Here is an 18,777-nt window from a genome sequence, read left to right on the forward strand (position 1 = left end):
GTGTTTGCCTTGCCAGACTGGAACTCAAGCACATCTTCTCTTCAAACACATTGACTACAAGACTGCCCTTTCAAACGTAAGCCCCCAGTCAAAGTTTAGAAGGGTACCTCGTGTGTACTCCCTTCTGTGCCAATAGCTGCACAGAAGACAAAATTAATGTAGCCTACAGGGAAGAATGTGAATAAATTTGAACCTGGGGTTCTGTGAAGGCCGTCCAAGGCTTGGGAGCAGTACAGCATAGACTGCTCAGGGAACACTTGATGAAGAGGTGGGACTTCAGTTAAATTCTGAAGAAGGGGTTGGATTGATTTATTTATTTTTAAAATTTTTATTGAAGTAGAGTTGATTTACAATGTTGTGTTTAATTTCTGCTGTACAGCAAAGTGACTCATATTTATATTCTTTTTCCTATTCTTTTTCCCTTATGGTTTATCACAGGACATTGAATATACTTCCCTGTGCTGTACAGTAGGATCCTGTTGTTTATCCATCCTACATATAATAGTTTACATATGCTAATCAGAAGGGGTTGGATTTCAATGATCAAATGAAGGGAGAACATCGCAGTTAGGAAGAATGAAATGAACAAAAGCATACATGGTACTGAGCAGACCGTGGAATCTTAGAACGGGGTTGAGGAATTATGGGAAATAAGGTTGGCTGAGTATAGGAAGGGCTGTGTATGTGGCCAGACAGTAAAGGGGATTGAAAACCAGGCAGAAGTCAAGACACCATATGGCAGGACACAGGGAGCTACTGAAAGTTCATGAGCAAGGGAAGAGGCAAGGATGAAGGCGGCACCGAAGACGGATTGGGCTAGGCGTCCTCCGTAGAGAAATGAGACTTGGTTTCATCTTTCTTCAATTGTTTCACCTTTCAATTGCACTTCTATAGGGTGCAATTGTCTTGGGCATAGAAGAGCCGATCCCATCCTGTCGCTCATTTCCATCAATGCTTAGAAAGGATCATGGCCAGGATCACAAGCTGGCAGCTCCCCAAGAGTTCCTGTGTTCTCATTCTCTCTGCCCCACCCTCCCCTCTTGGAGTCAATATCAGAGGATTAGTGCATTCCTCTCTATCAGTACCAACCAGCTCTGCAAACAGAGACTTCTGAAAGCAGATACCACCGCAGGGAACAGATGCTGGGATGCAGGGCAGTCCAGCAGTGCACTTCACCTGCTCTGGAGCGTAACTTTGGATACCACTTATCAACAGTAGCCTTAGGAACAGGAATGGGGGATTAGCACCATCAGGAGACAAACTTCACACTGTTAGGCTCCTATCTGATGTACACACACACACCCTCTTATCTCAAACAGAACTCTAGCCTAAAAGGGGGAGGAACATCCAACAGGATGGTAGTTGTATACACCGAAGTCAAGGTTCCCTGCGAACAATTAGGACTTTTCCACAGTTTTAACCAGCGCCAAGTGTTTTCCTAGGCAGTAAATTAGTCCTTTTAACTACGCATTAACGTACAGTAAAATCTTGGCTAACCAATACCCTGGAGGAACAGCCAATCTGGATAGCTCAGTTTCCTGGACAGCTACAAGAGCATGCCTTTAACGTCACAGAGAGTTAGGACTTTGATACTTTCCCACCCCCTCACTGGACAGAGGAACAAACAGGCCTGGAGAGAGGAGGTGGCCAGACAATCATAGAAGTTGGAAGGGGCCCTAGAGATCACTGAGTACAGCTCTCATATGTGAGAGATGAGAAAACCAAAGCCAAAGAGAATAATCGACCTGTGGGCAACCACCTCACTGCATATGATTCTAGCGCTGCACCTTAGCAAACACTGAAACGACTTCCCACATATATCATGCGTCCCTGCCTCTTTAAACTGAATATATGAAACTGGAATCTTAAGCATCGGTAGTTTTCTGCTTTATCTTAAATTAGGTTCCACATTGGTGAGACTGCCAAAATGGCTGGATTTTGGAGAGGTGAAGAGTTATTATGAAAATGCCTGTGAAAACCAGGTTAGTGCATGGCATTTTTTGATTATGATGCTTATCAGGAAACGACGGACTTGTGCGAGAAAATAATGTAAAAAGTTAACATGTCAACAAGCAGTTACTGAGCACCTACTATGTGCCAGGGATTATTCTGGAATGCATTTGTGATTAGGTAGCAAGGCAAGTAGGAATTTCTAGACTATGAGACCTGTCCTAGAAAACACAAAGAAATTTCCAAATGGTATAGACCTTTTGGAAATAAGAAAATATTTTAAACTCCACAATTGTGCTCGAGAAACACTTTTGGCCAAAGAAGTCCTTTCCCCTTCTTTCTCTTTTTTAACTCTAGGAGGGGGTTCACCATATCCTTGGTTCAACTGTAAGTCAAATCATTTATGCAGTAGGCCTTATAGGAGTATCCTAAAATAGGTTGATGGAGCCTCAAGTTATAAAAGAGAGACCAAACCAAATGACACAGTAGAGTTTTATTAAAGGAAGAAGATTATGAAGCTGGGTTTGGTGGAGTTTTTCCATTTCATTCTTTGGCTAAGTACTGGCTCATGTTCTGCACATGATTTGTTGTGTAACTACTAAAAATGATCACAAGGAACTCAGTTAAAACATGCTATGGAAACACTAAATAATACCAGAACTGGGGAAGTTATAAGAAAACCGGGATGAGAAAGGACATATGAAATAGCAAAGGTAGAGAAATTCTGTCTTTCGTCTCACAACCACTAATCAGACTACCATGCAGTGTTTTTTACATGAAGGGAATTCAGAACCTGGGAAATAAACCCCTTGTGTGGGATAAGGTAGAAAGACAAAGGTTTTTAAAACAGTCATGAGAACTAAAGAAATAGGGGTCTCCTGCAATGCTCACTCCCCCAGAAGAAGTGATGAGACCACCCCCCAGGTCTTGGGTCCCCATTCTCACTGACCTGACCAAGTTCAGGATGGTGAACACGGAGCACTAAGGACCAGCTCTCCTTTCTGACTCTGGACTACCCCAGTGGACAAACAAAATGGCTGTCTCTCTTTTGGAATCGTCTATGGCTTCTCGGTAAAGAGCAATGTAGGTTGGTCAACAAGCCAAAGGAATACTATTGCACTGGGAAGAAAAAGCCTAATAGTATACAGTACTTCAATTTAAAATCTCCTGTGGAGTTTCTGGTAAAATCTAGCATCTCCTTGATCCAGTGATGGCTCTCGCTGTCATGTCATGATATGCCAGGCCCTCAAGGGTGCTCCATTACAAGCTCTCAATGGTCTCTCCACCATGCCACGGGCAAACCTTTCACCCGAAAGCAGATATAATAGTAGACTCGTAAGCAGATATAATAGTAGACTAAGTCATACTGTGTTCTGGGGATTTAATAATTTTGAATATAAATTCAACTTCACTCACATTCTACTCCCTTGTAACACTCAAAATCAATTACTTCTCTCAAGTCCCCAAATAACTTACTTACTGAAATAATTTACACCAGAAGACCCAAGACTCAGTGGTAGATCATGCCGCATGGGGATTAACGAAACGGGTAATCGTACTCTAAGATCTTCCTTTAGTCCTCACTTAACGTACTGATTCTCTATGGCATGCCATGCCACTTAAAATGATCAATCTGATTATTCCTTTGGGTCACAGGTCTTGACTAACATTTGATATGTTTTCCTTTTATTTAGAAGGGTCTGCTGAGCCCAGATGTGACTTCCAGAATCCTTGGGGCTGGGGGAGGAGTCGGGTAGGGGATAATTATGGTTGCTTTTATAAAAGTCAGATTTTTCAGACCTCACTTAGCAATTAAATAGTTATTTCTCAAAATGACATTTAGAAAGAACTAAAGGAAGGAAAAGGAAAACTGTACACTCCTCCCTTCCTCCTTTGAACCACTGACATAAAGAATGGGTTAATGGTCTCAGAGAGAAAATGCTTATTCAGCTTCTATGGTTTCATGATCATGAAGGTCATGATGCTAATACTGAAGAGAAAAATATTCTGTTCGATGTCAGAATTAATTTTCTACTAATAGCTTTTATTGGACTTTATTGCTTTATATGATATAGAGTACTTATTATGTGCCAGGCTCCGTTCTAAGTACTTTATTTGTATTAACTCATTTAAGCTTCAAAATAATCATAGGAGATGAGTATTATTATTTCATTTCACAGATGAGGAAGCAGAGGCCCAAAGAGATTAAGGGACAAACACAACATCTTCCAGTAGATGGCCAAGATTGGAACTGGGGCAGTTTTGTCCTAGAGCAGGTACACTCAATTTCCTTGATGTATATCTTTTGAGTGCCAGACTATCGGAACCTTGAGGGCAGCACATGGGCCTGGTCCTTCCGCATAGTTCCCAGATCTAACATAGGGTATCCACACACAGTGAATACTTCAGCTCTGGGGCTGGATATTTTCTAGTGAGAATTTGCAGGTTTCAAATTTACTGACCAAATGAATCAGTTTTTATGTTGATGGGCAAGTTAGGATGCAACTGTTCTACATGGAACAATATCTGACTGGACAACTATGGATGAGATGACAGATTTTTTAATAATGACTTATGTACTCAATGCTACATCCTTACAATGGTTCAAGATGCTACAGGGATGAGAAAAAAAAATATTCACCAGAGGTAGACACAAAGAACTCAAAAGCTCAAGTAAACACTGCTGGACACAAAGAGAAAAGAGGTTACTGGAACAAAACAGGAAACTATATATTTTGCCAAAGTTTTAACAGTTTGAAAAACTTGCAGCTAAATGTAGCAGAGATGATCAATTTCTACTAGAACGTGGCATATTATTTATATAAGAAAAAGGTTTTAACATTAATTATAGAAGAATGAGATGGCTTGATTTGTTTACTTTGGGGGACCAGTATGATAGAAAGGGAACATCGTCTGGACTCAATATTCCTTTATTAACTCAAATCAAAATCAATCTGAGTTATTGAGCATAATGACAATACACTAATAGCCAACTTCCAAGCCTTATGAAATCTTTCAAGACTGACTAAGGTGTTTCTAAATGGTAAGGTAACAAAGAATTTAGATCTTAGGAGCTAGTCTATGTTTCATGGTAAAAGTCAGTGGAGGGGGAGGGATCCTCACTTCCTTTTTAACTTATTAAGACTCTTTTAAAAATACTCATTCCTGTGTTCCTCAGGATATACATTTAACGTGACATCTGCACTCCATTTCTGCTATAAAATGCCTTTGCAGAAAAGTCCTTTTCTCTGCAAAGACTCTCTTAATATAGATTGGGATTTTCTACCAAATAACCTGCATTTTCCAAACACCACATTAAAAACTACTGCAAGCCGCCTGAAAAAAGAGAAATCCTGGAACAGAACTCTTCACACAGCCTGGATCTCATTCCAGTAATTCAGAATGAGCCTTCAGCCACATTACACAGTGACGGCAGTCAACATGCGGCACTCAAGTTAGAAACACATTTCCTTCTAGTTTCTTCCAGTTCCTAACATACATTCACTGCAACATTTTCCCCCTGCACTGCCAATAGTACCAAACAAACAGAAAGGGTCTAGATTTTTATCTGTTCTTGGTAACATAAGCACCCAACAAAAATAACAGGAAATCGTTCCCCAAATTATGGTCAAAGAAAGAGATAGGGGGACTATCAAAGAAAGAGATAGGGGACTTCCCTGGTGGTGCAGTGGTTAAGAATCCGCCTGCCAATGCAGGGGACACAGTTTCGATCCCTGGTCTGGGAAGATCCCACACACCGCGGAGCAACTAAGCCCCTGCACCACAACTACTGAGCCCGTGTGCCACAACTACTGAAACCCACGCGCCTAGAGCCCGTGCTCTTCAACAAGAGAGGCCACCGCTCGCCGCAACCGGAGAAAGCCTGCGCGCAGCAATGAAGACGCAACGCAGCCAGAAATGAAGAAAATTAAAAAAAGAAAAAAAGAAAAAAAGAAAGAGAGAGATAAGAAACCCAAACACGCTGTGAGATGTGAAGGGTTTATTCAACAACTTCCCAACTCGGTTTGATTTCAATACACAAACGTGCAAAGAAAGAAGGTGGAGGTTCTCCTATGTCCCTGATAATAGGATTTTAAACACATAACAAAAGATATAAAATAAGCTAGGATTCATTCAGGAATATTTGGAGCCACACTGTAGGTAAAACTGAAACTGCATAAATGCTTGAAAATAAGTCTTGTGTTTTAAATCAGACTCAGTTATGATAAGTTGAAACATCATTGTATCCGCCCCCTTGTAGAGGGCTCTATTATTGTTTTGAGAGTATTCAGTCCTTGACACTTCCCACACCCCTACCTTCCCCATGTCCACCCCTGTATATATTATAGTGTATAGAATATATATATATATATATATATATATATATATATATATATATCCCACCTTCCTCTTTGCAATTCTAGTCTTTAAGGTTGTGTGTGAAAAAGAATATTAAATGTTGAATACATATCTACACTTAAAAGCTTTTTGTATTGCTCATTTTTTAAAATAGACATAATGATTTGGGGAAATGGCAAGCTAATTTGTGTAGTACTCTTGTAGGTGTCGGGGCACTGCGAATAGACAACAATGAAGGGGGATCAATGGAAATCGTTTTCAAGGCAGGACAGTCATTTAGACATCACAAGGCTAAGGCACCGATTTCTAATTACAGTCCCCGGAGTTTGGGGTTGGGGTATAGACACAGCCCCATTAGGTCAGTGTTAATTGAAACCATGAGAATGCAACTCTCTTTGGCATAGGAGCTATTAATTTTCACGGTGCATGTAACCACTTGTGCATTTTTGAAAGACCACAACAGACTTCACCCTTCCAGGCAAAACTGCTGCTGCTAGCAGGTAAATAAGAAATGTATCATGAACGATGACAAGTAAAGATGGAATAAGTAATACAAAGATGTGTAGCACCAGGGTATTCGTGAACCATCTGTTCCTAATTAAAGGGACTTTTCTGAAGTTTGAATTGCAAAGCTCAATGGAGTAAGCTGAAATCACTGGATGTCTGCGCCCAGAAAAACTGAAGCAAGGCAAGTATACTTCAAGTAAGAAGTGAGTTTCTCCTGAAGTCAGTTAAGCTTGCTGGTGCTAATAGCCTTTAAAAGGTTTAGTGATAATCAAATCATTGCTCAACAAATAACCGCAACTCTTTTGTTGCAAAAGTAAACTGGAGAAGCAGGGCATCTGCTCATGAAAAGAAAGTGTGAACATCTCTGAGTTAAGTATGCATAACTAGTCCCAAGACCACAATGGCTTTCATAGTTGACTTTAAAGACTTCTTTGTAGATGAAATGGGTGAGGTTCTCCACCCTGAAGGGTCTTTTTCAGGCCCAAGGTAATTAATTCTACTGGACACCAAAAGAAGGAATGTATTTCTTGGGTTGCTCCAGTTCCACCCGCCAACTACATTTGGGCAACAGTTCCTACATGAAAAAACATTGCTTGGGTCCCCACACTGTTAGAGCTTACTAATATTTCTCAATCAAATGTAGATTATTTTCAACATGTTCAATTTGAAATATGTTTTTCATAGCCAGATCATTTACTGTCTTCCCCGTACCACTACACCTTAAATTAAAATCTCTGTTGAGCTGGTACTCATACTCCAAAAACGAATGTAATGAATATTTTTTCAAATGTGCAAGTATTCCTTTCCAGCCTTCTAAAAAGAAACATTACACTGATGATATATTTTTACATAATTTGTGTTTTGGCGTCTTTAGAAACTGATTTGATGCTTGAGTGTTCTTATTATTATGTAATTTAGCTATAACTCAACCTAGTAGAAGGGTTTGATTTCAAGTCAGTCCTTAAGTCAAGAAGATGCTCAGTAGTAAAGCAAAACATTATTTTTTAAAGTTTCCAATTACAAACACAACATTTAAAATAGTCATATTTCTCCAAAAAAGATATACAGGTGGCCAAGAGGCACATGAAAAGATGCTCACCTTCACTAATTGCTGGAGAAATGCAAATCAAAACAACAATGAGGCATCACCTCACACAAGTCAGAAAGTCTACAAATAAAAAATGCTGGAGGGGGTGTGGAGAAAAGGGAACCCTCCTACACTGTTGGTGGGAATGTAAATTGGTGCAGCCACTATGGAGAACAGTATGGAGGTTCCTTAACAAACTAAAAATAGAACTACCATATGACCCAGCAATCCCACTACTGGGCATCTACCCTGAGGAAACCATAATTCAAAAAGAGTCATGTACCACAATGTTCATTGCAGCTCTAGTTACAATAGCCAGGACATGGAAGCAACCTAAATGTCCATCAACAGACAAATGGCTTAAGAACACTTGGTACGAATATACAATGGAACACTACTCAGCCATAAAAAGAGAATGAAATAATGCCATTTACAGCAACATGGATGGACCTAGAGATTATCATATTAAGTCAAGTATGTCAGACAGAGAAAGACAAATACCATATGATAGCACTTTTATATGTAATCTAAAAGATGACACAAATGAACTTACTTACAAAACAGAAACAGACTCACACACATAGAAAACAAAATTATGGTTACCAAAGGGGAACGGGGTGGGGGAGGGATAAATTAGGAGTTTGGGATTAAAAGAGACACACTACTATATGTAATATAGATAAATAACAAGGTCCTACTGTACAGCACAGGAAACTATATTCAAATCCTGTGATAAACCATAATGGAAAAGAATATGAAAAAGTGTGTGTGTGTGTGTGTGTGTGTGTGTGTGTGTGTGTAACGAGAAACTGTACACGAGAAACTAACACAATATTGTAAATCAACTATAATAAAAAAAAAATTTTTTAAGTCATAACAGTATTTTCCACTAAACAATTGGCAAGTAATGTTTTACTGAAAGTAAATTGAGCCCTATAGCTTGTAGTCATTGTATTCTCATATAATGATACAAACATCTCTTAGGCAGACATGAGAATACAATGAATATAGAATAGGGATCATTTCTCCAAAAATTTAGGGTCATATTTGGAAATTAACTTTCTCAAACAACTTGACAAAACTAAGGTACACAGAAATGTCTTTCCTGCTTTAAAAAAATTCATACCAAAAGCAACATTGGAAATTGTGATTATTTCCTTTTGGGTCACATACTGTTTATTGCACAGGTAAGTAAGGGTGAACAGTCAATCTTATTGATTTCCCACCAATCTTACTGGTGGTGAACCAATCTTATTGGTTCTCAGTTAATTCTGGGAACCATGTCAAGAAGAACGCAATACTGGGAAGCCTCGAGTGTTTATTTACCCTGGGAGGTGGCATGACGTGGACTAGACTTCTAGCCCGCGATCTTTTAACCTGCTTCCTTGGTTCGACCACCACCTTCCCCCTCAAGTTAGGGGTTCTGGAATCTCAGTTATCTAAAGGGGCCCCAACGGGGCTAAGGGAGGCTAACACCACCGCAGGCTTGTGTCAGCCTGGTCCTTTTTCCCAGGAATCAACTCAGAGGGGGGGATGGTTAATGTAAAGAAACCACTTTCAGACACTTGCAAAGGGTGTTCTAGTCCTTGCTTTTCTCTTTGGCACACACATGCACACGCACATAGACGTTCAAAACCACATGGCATGCATGGACTTCCCTGGTGGCACAGTGGTTAAGAATCCTCCTGCCAATGCAGGGGACGTGGGTTCGATCCCTGGTCCGGGAAGATCCCACATGCCGCGGAGCAATGAAGTCCGTGCACCACAACTACTGAGCCTGTGCTCTAGAGCCCGCGAGCCACAACTACTGAACCAGTGCGTCGCAACTACTGAAGCCTGTGCACCTAGAGCATGTGCTCCGCAACAAGAGAAGCCACCGCAATGAGAAGCCCACGCACCGCAACGAAGAGTAACCCCCACTCGCCACAACTAGAGAAAGCCCGCGCGCAGCAACGAAGACCCAATGCAGCCCCCCCCCCAAAAAAAAAACAAAAACAAAAACACAGCAGCACCTTTCTGCCTATTCAGCTTAGGATAAATGCGAGGAATTGCTGAAGGAGGGCAGATGTGTTAGGGGAACTACTATGTAATTAACTTTGATCTGGATTAACTGTGCATTGTTTAGGGACTCTGACACGAGCATCTCCAAGATTAATAATGGTTGCAGAGGCGGGGGCAGCAGTTCAGGATTCAGACTATTCCTTTAATTATACCCATCATCTCCCTACTTGTTCCCACCCACCCCTCATATGCCCCAACAATTTTTTTTTTTTTTTGCAATTTATGATGAAAATATCAGGAGGAAAAGGAGTGAACAAAAACGTACTGTAAGGAATTGTTTCCTGATGGCTTATGGCTGGGAAATGGGAACACACACACAACTGTAATTATGGAATGCAACCAACCAACTAACACTAACATCCCCCAGTGCTAACGTGCAACAGCCAATAAGCACCTAATTTTTAAAATACACTATTCTTTATCTTCACTCTGGTAAACGTAAGGTTCCTCGCTAGGGGGACCATGAATCCTGGTCTGCCCGTGTTATCTGGGTGTAATTGTTTTTAAGCACCTCCTGGTTTGGATAATAAATTATATGGCTACCCTAACTCTGAATGAACTCTCTAAGAAGCCACTGGATTTATATTTTACTGTTAGTATCGCTGTCTAGTTTCTATTTTGACCACTCCTCCAGTCCTCAAAACAACCAAATGGGCTAAAATTTGGCTTTTCCTTTGAGGGCCTAAAGGTAACAGCACTAAGATCAGTCCTGCAAAGATAACTTTGCTCCAGAATGTTCTATTTCTTCACTGGCATTGAGTCACAGAGGGGTAGAGGTGGAAAGGCCTTCAAAAGGCTTTCAAATTTCATCTTTTTTGGGGGGTGGGGGGAGTGAAGGAGCCATAGAATCTTTTCCCCCTTGAAATCATGTTCAAAACCCTACTACATACAACTGAGGAAAGCAAAGCTTCCCTGGTGCAGCCAGGAGATAAAGGCACAGATGTAGAGTCTCGCCCACTAGAAGAACCCTGTGTCTCCCTTGTCTCTCCTCAAGGAGGCCCCTGAGGTACCTCCTTAGCTGGCTCCAAAGAACAGTCTGAAAAATACTGGTCTGGTCCAATTCCTCTAATTTACAAATGAGGAAAATGTGGCTCATTTCATTCGCTCTTTCCTGCTAGTACAATTCCATTCTCTTTCCTGGTAATTCTATAAACAAAGCCATTAAGTCAAGAGCAGGTGGTCCACGTTAATTGTCATAGAAAGGTCTGTCTTCTAAAGGGCTCTGAGTATACCTTATAACAAGGAAACATATAGTAATGGATGTGAAATTCTTTTCTAGACTTTAACTAGCAGGCTCAAACATAGTCACTCAAAACAACCAAATGTGGAATCTATCTGTATATGTTTCTTTCTCTGAAGGAGAAGCAGAATAGGCGCTGAAAAGAATATGGAGGTATTAAATCCATTTTTTGCAAGTTTTTTTGTTTGTTTGTTTTTGTGGCTGCACGGCATGTGGGATCTTAGTTCCCCGACCAGGGATCAAACCCTCGCCCCCTGCAGTGGAAGCATGGAGTCTTAACCACTGGACGGCCAGGGTAGTCCCTAAATCCATTTTTAAAATTAAGGTTCCAAAGTGAACACGTATCCTGCTTCTAAGAATAGCTACCAAAGAAACCACAGGAAAGAATGATGTTGATACGTGAAGATGTTCATCGCTGTATTATTTATAGCCACATGATGCACATGTATCAGGACGAAGTGTAGGAGAGAAGAGGGGAGAGAAAGATGAGAAAAGAACAGAAGAAAAAGACAATTACTATTGAGACGATGGAATTCTACTGACTTATTTTTCCACATCTCCCAAACTTTCTTTTAACGTGAAACAAAAGAAAACAATAACACAGAATGCAAACAGCGCTTACCACCGAGACTTTGCTCACTACATCTCTTGCAACTGCTAAGCCCTGAGCAAAAGTGCGGGCTGCTACAAATGCACGAGTGACCTGGAGCTTCAGTTTCCGAGGGACATCTCCAAAGGGCTTCAGCTGCTCCGTGTACTTGCTCACGCACTCCAGATAGTCGTCTGTGAAGTGGTACTGGGAGTTCACCAGGCGGAACATCCGCTCCAGGAGGCGGGCCCAGAAGTCATTCAGCATTTCTTCCAGGTTCACATTTCCCGCCACATAGTAGCGCTTCAACTCTTCGAAGAGATCTTTAAATAGCTCGGAATTTTGCATGTACAAGTGACCATATGTCTTCACAAACATGTCATTCAGGGATTTCTCCGCATTTTCAAGTAGTTCTTTGAAGAATTCTAAAAACAAAACCAAAAAAGAAAGGGTTCTCAGTAATTAAATAACAGAGTGCTTGCTTTTCAGGTAAATCTGAAAACTGGAAAAAAAATCCTGAAATTAAATTGGAAAACATGCTTGTATATAGGGTGAATTTCTTTGGGGGAATTTGGCATCTCTGATCGTTTGTCAATGAAAGGAAACCTATGTCACAAAGTCACGTGTGTCTACGTCTAAGAGAGGGAAAAAAAATGCAACTTTAAACGGACAACTTCTCAGGACTCCCTCGCTTCCTCCTTTTCTCATTTAGTCACAAGGTAAATAAAGAACTGGATAAAAATGGATACATAAAGTCTAAAACACGAGGTTTCCCAGAACTTTTTACTGTAAGAATCTAAACCAAAGTGGATAATGCCTCCTCACTGTAACCTGACACCAGGACAGGTGTTTTCAAGACATGCTGTTTACTTAGACATGATTTTTTTTTTTTCCTTTTCTCCTCCTTACATCTACATGACATATAAGAAAACTGCCTGGGAAATGCTTGAGGCCAAGAAACAGAATGAAACACGCCCCATAAGCAGGAAAAGAACTTCTCAGGTGTTCCCGGTGACATTAGTATAAAGTGGGATATCCAAGGTGACCTCGGGTTCCTAAAGGATTCATACAGTAAGACCATGAGATTAAGATAACATGGAAAAATAACTGGGAAAAAAAAAGAATACCTGTGTTTTTTGGGTTTTTTTCAGATTTACTTTTTGGGCACCGCATACCCACACAGCCTAAATGTTAAAGACTTTAATCTCTTAAATACAAATGTCAAATGAATTTCTCCTGAAGCTTTTCTCAGGAAGTTCCCTGAAGAGAGGAGCTAACAGTCTATCTGCAACATTAATCATTCTTAAAGACTCTATGTCTGGTATAAAAATAAACACCTCATGGTATCAAGTTTATAAGCAGGAAATGTAATAAATACCAAAGCAAAATATAAGGACCACATCAAGAAAGAAGCTGCCTCCAAGTGAACATGGAACAGAAAGGAAAATAAGACAACTCCTTTAAAGCCAGAAGAACATTAGTGAGCTTCTCAAAATGCAATAGCGCTACAAAACCATTCTCTACCGTTTGCCTTTTATTTCCTGGGTTTTCTTCAGTGAGAGAAAGGGAAATCCCCATTACAACTGCACAGCCTGGCATTTTTACCAAAGTTCTCTCCCTGGAAGGAGGCCAGAAAGTACATAAGGAGCTAGGGGAATGATAATGAAAAGAGTTAGTCAAATCAGGTAGCCGGGAAGGCCGCCTCTGATTCTCTCCAAACCCCAAGTGGTTCTCGAGTGTGCTTCCATGGGCACACACCATGGGCTCTAGTGTGCTTCCATGGGCACACACCATCACCACCGGGACCTTGGACCCCACCTTAAACCTACTGGATCAGAAACTCTGGAGGGCGGGACCCAGCCATCTGGCACTCTGCTATACCCCAAAGTTTGAGAAGCAAGACTCTAGCCAATGAAACTTCTCCCATTTTGCCTCTCACTAGCAATCAGCACCAACCTGGGAACTGTGCTCAACGTGAAGCATTCAGGGTAAGGGTTAATGTTTTAATTAGAGGAAAATATATTTCCAGTAAATTAGCTTTAAAATTTTTTGTTGCATTCTTGGGTGTCATTTCTTAAAGAGGTTTTGGGGATGGATTTTCTTGTGTGGAAGTAGCTCTCAACTGAGAGTCGAGATGCAGGCAGCACTTTTCTAGACTTCAAAGTTGTGGAATCTTAGGGTGAGAAAAGACCTTAAATGTCATCTGGTCCACTTCCCGTACCGTCCTTGAATCACTAGCGGCCTTGCCAAGTGGTGCTGGCTTTCACATACTGGAAAAATAAAGCCTGGTTATTGAGATCAGTGTGGAAGCCTTGTGTCAATCCAGTGCTACTAATATTTCACCATCCAAAAGAGCGCATTCCAAAGGCAACCATAGGTCCTTCCTTAGACTGGATTTTTACTATATTGCTCATAAAATTGGCACACATCATTTAGTGTAGAAACAGGATGTTGAGAATTATTTGACTTGTGCTTTCATGACTCATTAAATAAGTAATTCTGAATACTCACTTGCATTTCTAATGAATGCTGGTTTTAAGGGTTGGGGCAGAGTGGCATGTCGAGCTCAGTTTTAACTGAAAAACACTATGAAATGTCACTATTTTTTTAGGCTTAAAAGTGTTCCAGGTCAAAGAAACGCTAAGACACTGAACATTTTATGGAAAAAATAAAACATTCTTAGAGATCCTCTGTCCAATATCACAATGGACCTTACTTTATTTCCTGGGACTCAAATTCTGCTAGGAAGGTTGTGTGTGTGTGTGTGTGTGTGTGTGTGATGTTAGCTTATATTTTCAGAGTTTAGTTTGGTGCTGTATACATATTAAACTCTAATTCATTTAATCATCCAGAAAATTGATTTCCTTTCCTTCACATTTTGAAAGATTCTTTAGTGTGGCCGTATAAGTTGCAAATATAATTCTACTGAGTGGATTATATATAGAAATTCTACAAAACTGATATAAGGAGTTAAAATCTGCTAATTTGATCTCTCCAAATAGCTATGTAATTTGACAAGTATGTACTAAGTGGTTGGTATGGGCTCAAATCAAAGCACACAGCTTTGCCATGCATCTTAACCTTCCTGCCCAATGAGACTGTAATGAAAATTTCTAGAACGATGAATTTTCTCCATCCAATTCACCTTTACTATACCCGCCACTTTCCACACATGGTTTTATGGAGGCACCAGAGATTTTTAAACCGTCTATAAAATCCTTAATCTTTCATTTCATACAGCAAGTGTTTTTTTTTTTTTAATATTCATCTATTTCACCTGCGAAGTCAACAGAACAAAAGTCAAGCGAACCAAAAGACCCAAACTCATTTCTCCTTAGACGTGTTCTTACTGGCCCTGGTAAATGGGGCTATTCTACCTATGCTTTTTGTCTCAAAGAGATCTTTTAAGGGTGGCAGACATAATTTAAATGCTAAAATCCATACCAATTAGGTACCATATCAATCAAAGCATAATAATTTGCTGTAAGAAAAAGGGGGGGGGGGGAAACTTTTACATCTATTTCTCCTATCAAACTAGCCGCTCTCATATGTTCTTGTAGATTCCTTAACCTCTCCACCTCCCCACCATTCTTCCCACATTTCCTTCTACAATGGGGGATAGAACACAAATTAGACATTCAGGATCTGGTCCCCAGCCACCAAGAGCAACTTCATTCATTGCTGCAAAGCTCATCTCCACTTTTCCCCCCATTATTTAGAACTCAGAATCAGATCTCAACTGCTGAACAAAAACCGTGCAGGTCTGAGACACCTAGCAATCATCCCATTGTAAACATTATGCCTGAAGCCAATTATAAGACACTTGGTGGCTAAGAGAGAACCAGCCAGGGGCAGTGTAAACCAGAGTTCCACCAGGATCAGAAGCTGACTTAATTGGAATTCAGATCTCCCTTGCAGCAACTGCTTGTATTCATGAAAAATGCTGCTCAGAGAGTCTGAAAGAAGAGTGAGAGAGGAGACAGTTCATAAGCATTTTAAATATGGTGTCTGTGAGCAGGGTTTATTTCTCCTTCCATTTTCAGTTCGGGGGCTTAAGGATTTATGTTCCAAGGATGAAGCAACTGCTACGCCTAGGGCTCATGAATGACCACAACATAGGAGTGGAAATAAACACTTTAACGTGCTAGGATCTAAAGCAGCGTGACACAGTGGGAAAAGCATGGGCCCTCTCATTTATGAGCTGTGTGACCTTGACGGGACAGAAGATCTAAACTCTCTGAGCCTCTGTTGCTTCTTCTTCCATAAAATGGGGCTATTACTGCTCACCTCATATGGATAATGGCTAGCACACAATAGCTGCTCAATGAATGGACACTATTCATAATATGTGAAATGATGTTACTGTCACCTTCAGAGTTTCCTTATATCTACAATTATTGAAAAAGAAAATAAAACCTTTCAAGGCTGGTTTTTATCTTTCTTGGCAGAGTCAAATATTATCCATCTGGGGGGAATATAAATTAAGCCAAAGCTGCTGGAGAATGGTTAAGAAGACCCAAGGCCTTATAAAACTGGGAACAATTCAGCCAAAGGAAATGCTTAATGGCTCTAGCTTCCAATTCTGTGAAACGTCCCAGACATCTACGAGGGTGGAGCAACTCCTGAGTGAAAAACATGGGATGAAGAAATCCAGGGAAGAGATTTTACATGATATTACAACACAGAGTATCATACACAGCACGCGTATATACAAAAAGATCGAGGCAAAGAATCAGGGAAAGGAAAATTGAGAATTAAGCTGCAGGTCAATGCCCCACCCTCCCCATGTATTTCATCTGCATCCTACCAGAAGCACCTCAATGCAAGGGTTGAGCTAGGAGACTGGGAGATTGGGAGTGTTTTCTGGCTCTAACATCTGATTATTCTTAATGTCAGTAGTACCAATTTAACATGGAAAAAACTACTAGAGAGAAAAGGCAAAACCTTTCCATATAAAAGTTTTCTATGTAAGTATCCTGTCTTTTACAAAAAGAAGAACATCATGTACTTCTGGAACTTCTGTCCCCCGCCACTCGCCTTGCATCAAATAAACATTCAAAATTCTTGAAACAGGTCAAAAGACCCTCAGTTCTGCTATTAAATGCCATTAGCTACTACTTTATAAACAATCGACTGGCTATTGATTAGTGTGCTAGAATGCATTCTAGAATTAACCTGTGATCTGAAGAGACTGGAAGCCCTTTCTATTCAATCCATTTGCTTGGTGCTATAAATTACCCCCTTGTATTTATATTATTAGGAAGCTGCCTTTTACATATAAGGATTAATTTCCTCTTTAATGTGAAGGCTGTATTTCACAGCCCTGGTGTAGCGTGCAAACAGTTAAGTTACCACATCCACAAAATTCCTGAGAAAGAAGTTTCCTGGTACATGCTACAAATCATAGTTCTCACACTGTTAAGAAAACTCAGAGTTATAGCCATCCATTCTTTCACCCAAGATCAAGTACTTGACGAAGAACAGCTAACATAAGCACCTACAAATGGAAGGGGGGGAAAAAAGGAAATTAAGCAAGCATTTTACTGACTGAAACCAAAGACTATCTCCTCCTCTGTCTTGCTTTTTTGGTCAAGTCTGTGTTAAGTCTCTAACAGGCACATTCCTCAGGAGTGCCTGCGAGGGAGGGCATGGTGTCCTTTGAGGGAGGGCATGGTGTACTAAAAGGACGTGTACTTGACTAACAATCATCAGCTGTAGCCCAACAATGGTCCTCTCCTAGGACGAGCAGGCCATTGCCAGCTGAGGCCCTTATTAGGGGCTGTTAGCATATGAAAGGGGGCTAGGGGACCCTGCCACTGTAGGAGCAGCCCTTTCTTCCCAAGGTCACTTCTAGTAGTTAATGCATTTTGAATGCTAATTCTCTCTTCGGACTAACTTGGCCACGGACACACGGTCAGTACGGTAAGGTCCCTTCCCCTGGACCGCATTCCATTTCTAGCAATGGTACTCCCAGCACCAGCTAGCCAAGTCTCTTTAGCACAGCCGAATTCCTTCTCACTGAGAAGGGCCCATGAGGGCATGTTTAAGAAAGCTCTGAGGGAACTTTCCTGGTGGTCCAGTGGTTAAGACTCCACGCTTCCACCTCAGGGGGCATGGGTTCGATCCCTGATCGGGGGAACTAAGATCCCACATGCCACGTGGCCAGCCAAAAAAAAAGAAGAAAAGAATGCTCCAAGGCTGAAGCAGTGTTCCAAGTGCTCCATATACTAACCTCCACGTGGACCTGTTATATGACCTCATACACAAACCTCATAATACAGTCTACCTGCTCATGATCTAATATCAAGAGAAAAATCAGGACGCAAAATGGCACAATCGGTTATGATTCTGATTTGTATGTATGTATATACATTGTCTACCTGACCAAAAAAAGATGAGGTGCACACAGTGGTGTTGGATGGGTGTTAGGGAATCGGCGTGATTTTTTTCAATGTTTCTCAATTTAGTTCACCCCAATTTTGCAGTGACACAATTGGAAAAGTAATCTATCTCATGCTTTCGAAAATGACTTATTTCCCTTTATTCTATTCATCCGACTTAAATGCTGGAGGCTTCGACGCATTTTTTTCTACTTCTTCCAAACTGTCTACAGTGAGCACTGTAATACTGAAAAAAAAAACCAAACATGGCAAAACACCACCAAAGCAGTTCTTACATTTTTCATTTAAAAATACCGTTTTTTCCTATAAAGTATTCCTTTCAAATTGCAGCAATTTGAAAAATATGGCAAGGTATGAAGAAAACAAAAATGCCCATAATCCCACCATTAAAAGAACAACAATGGTTTATTGAATTTCTTTCCTGCTTTTTCTGTGAAGGTATGTATTGTCACATGGTTGAGGTCATACTGTATTTATACCCTGTTCTCACGTTAACACTGTATGCTTAGCAGTTCCGATGTGATTAAAAAGCCTTCAGAAACATCAGTTTTAACAACTGCATACTATGACACCATACGAACGG

General features: G+C 40.6%; 1 protein-coding gene across 1 annotated transcript in view; it reads right to left on the bottom strand.

Moving 5' to 3' along the window:
* GPC4 (glypican 4) overlaps window positions 1-18,777 on the bottom strand; it is a 107,311-nt gene that overhangs the window by 9,937 nt on the left and 78,597 nt on the right. The window contains exon 3 of the mRNA XM_068533037.1: window positions 11,827-12,218. Coding sequence (XP_068389138.1) covers window positions 11,827-12,218 — 392 coding nt within the window. The remainder of the gene's footprint in view (window positions 1-11,826; window positions 12,219-18,777) is intronic.

The sequence above is a fragment of the Eschrichtius robustus genome, chromosome X (genome assembly GCF_028021215.1).
Source record: "Eschrichtius robustus isolate mEscRob2 chromosome X, mEscRob2.pri, whole genome shotgun sequence".
Lineage (NCBI taxonomy): Eukaryota > Metazoa > Chordata > Mammalia > Artiodactyla > Eschrichtiidae > Eschrichtius > Eschrichtius robustus.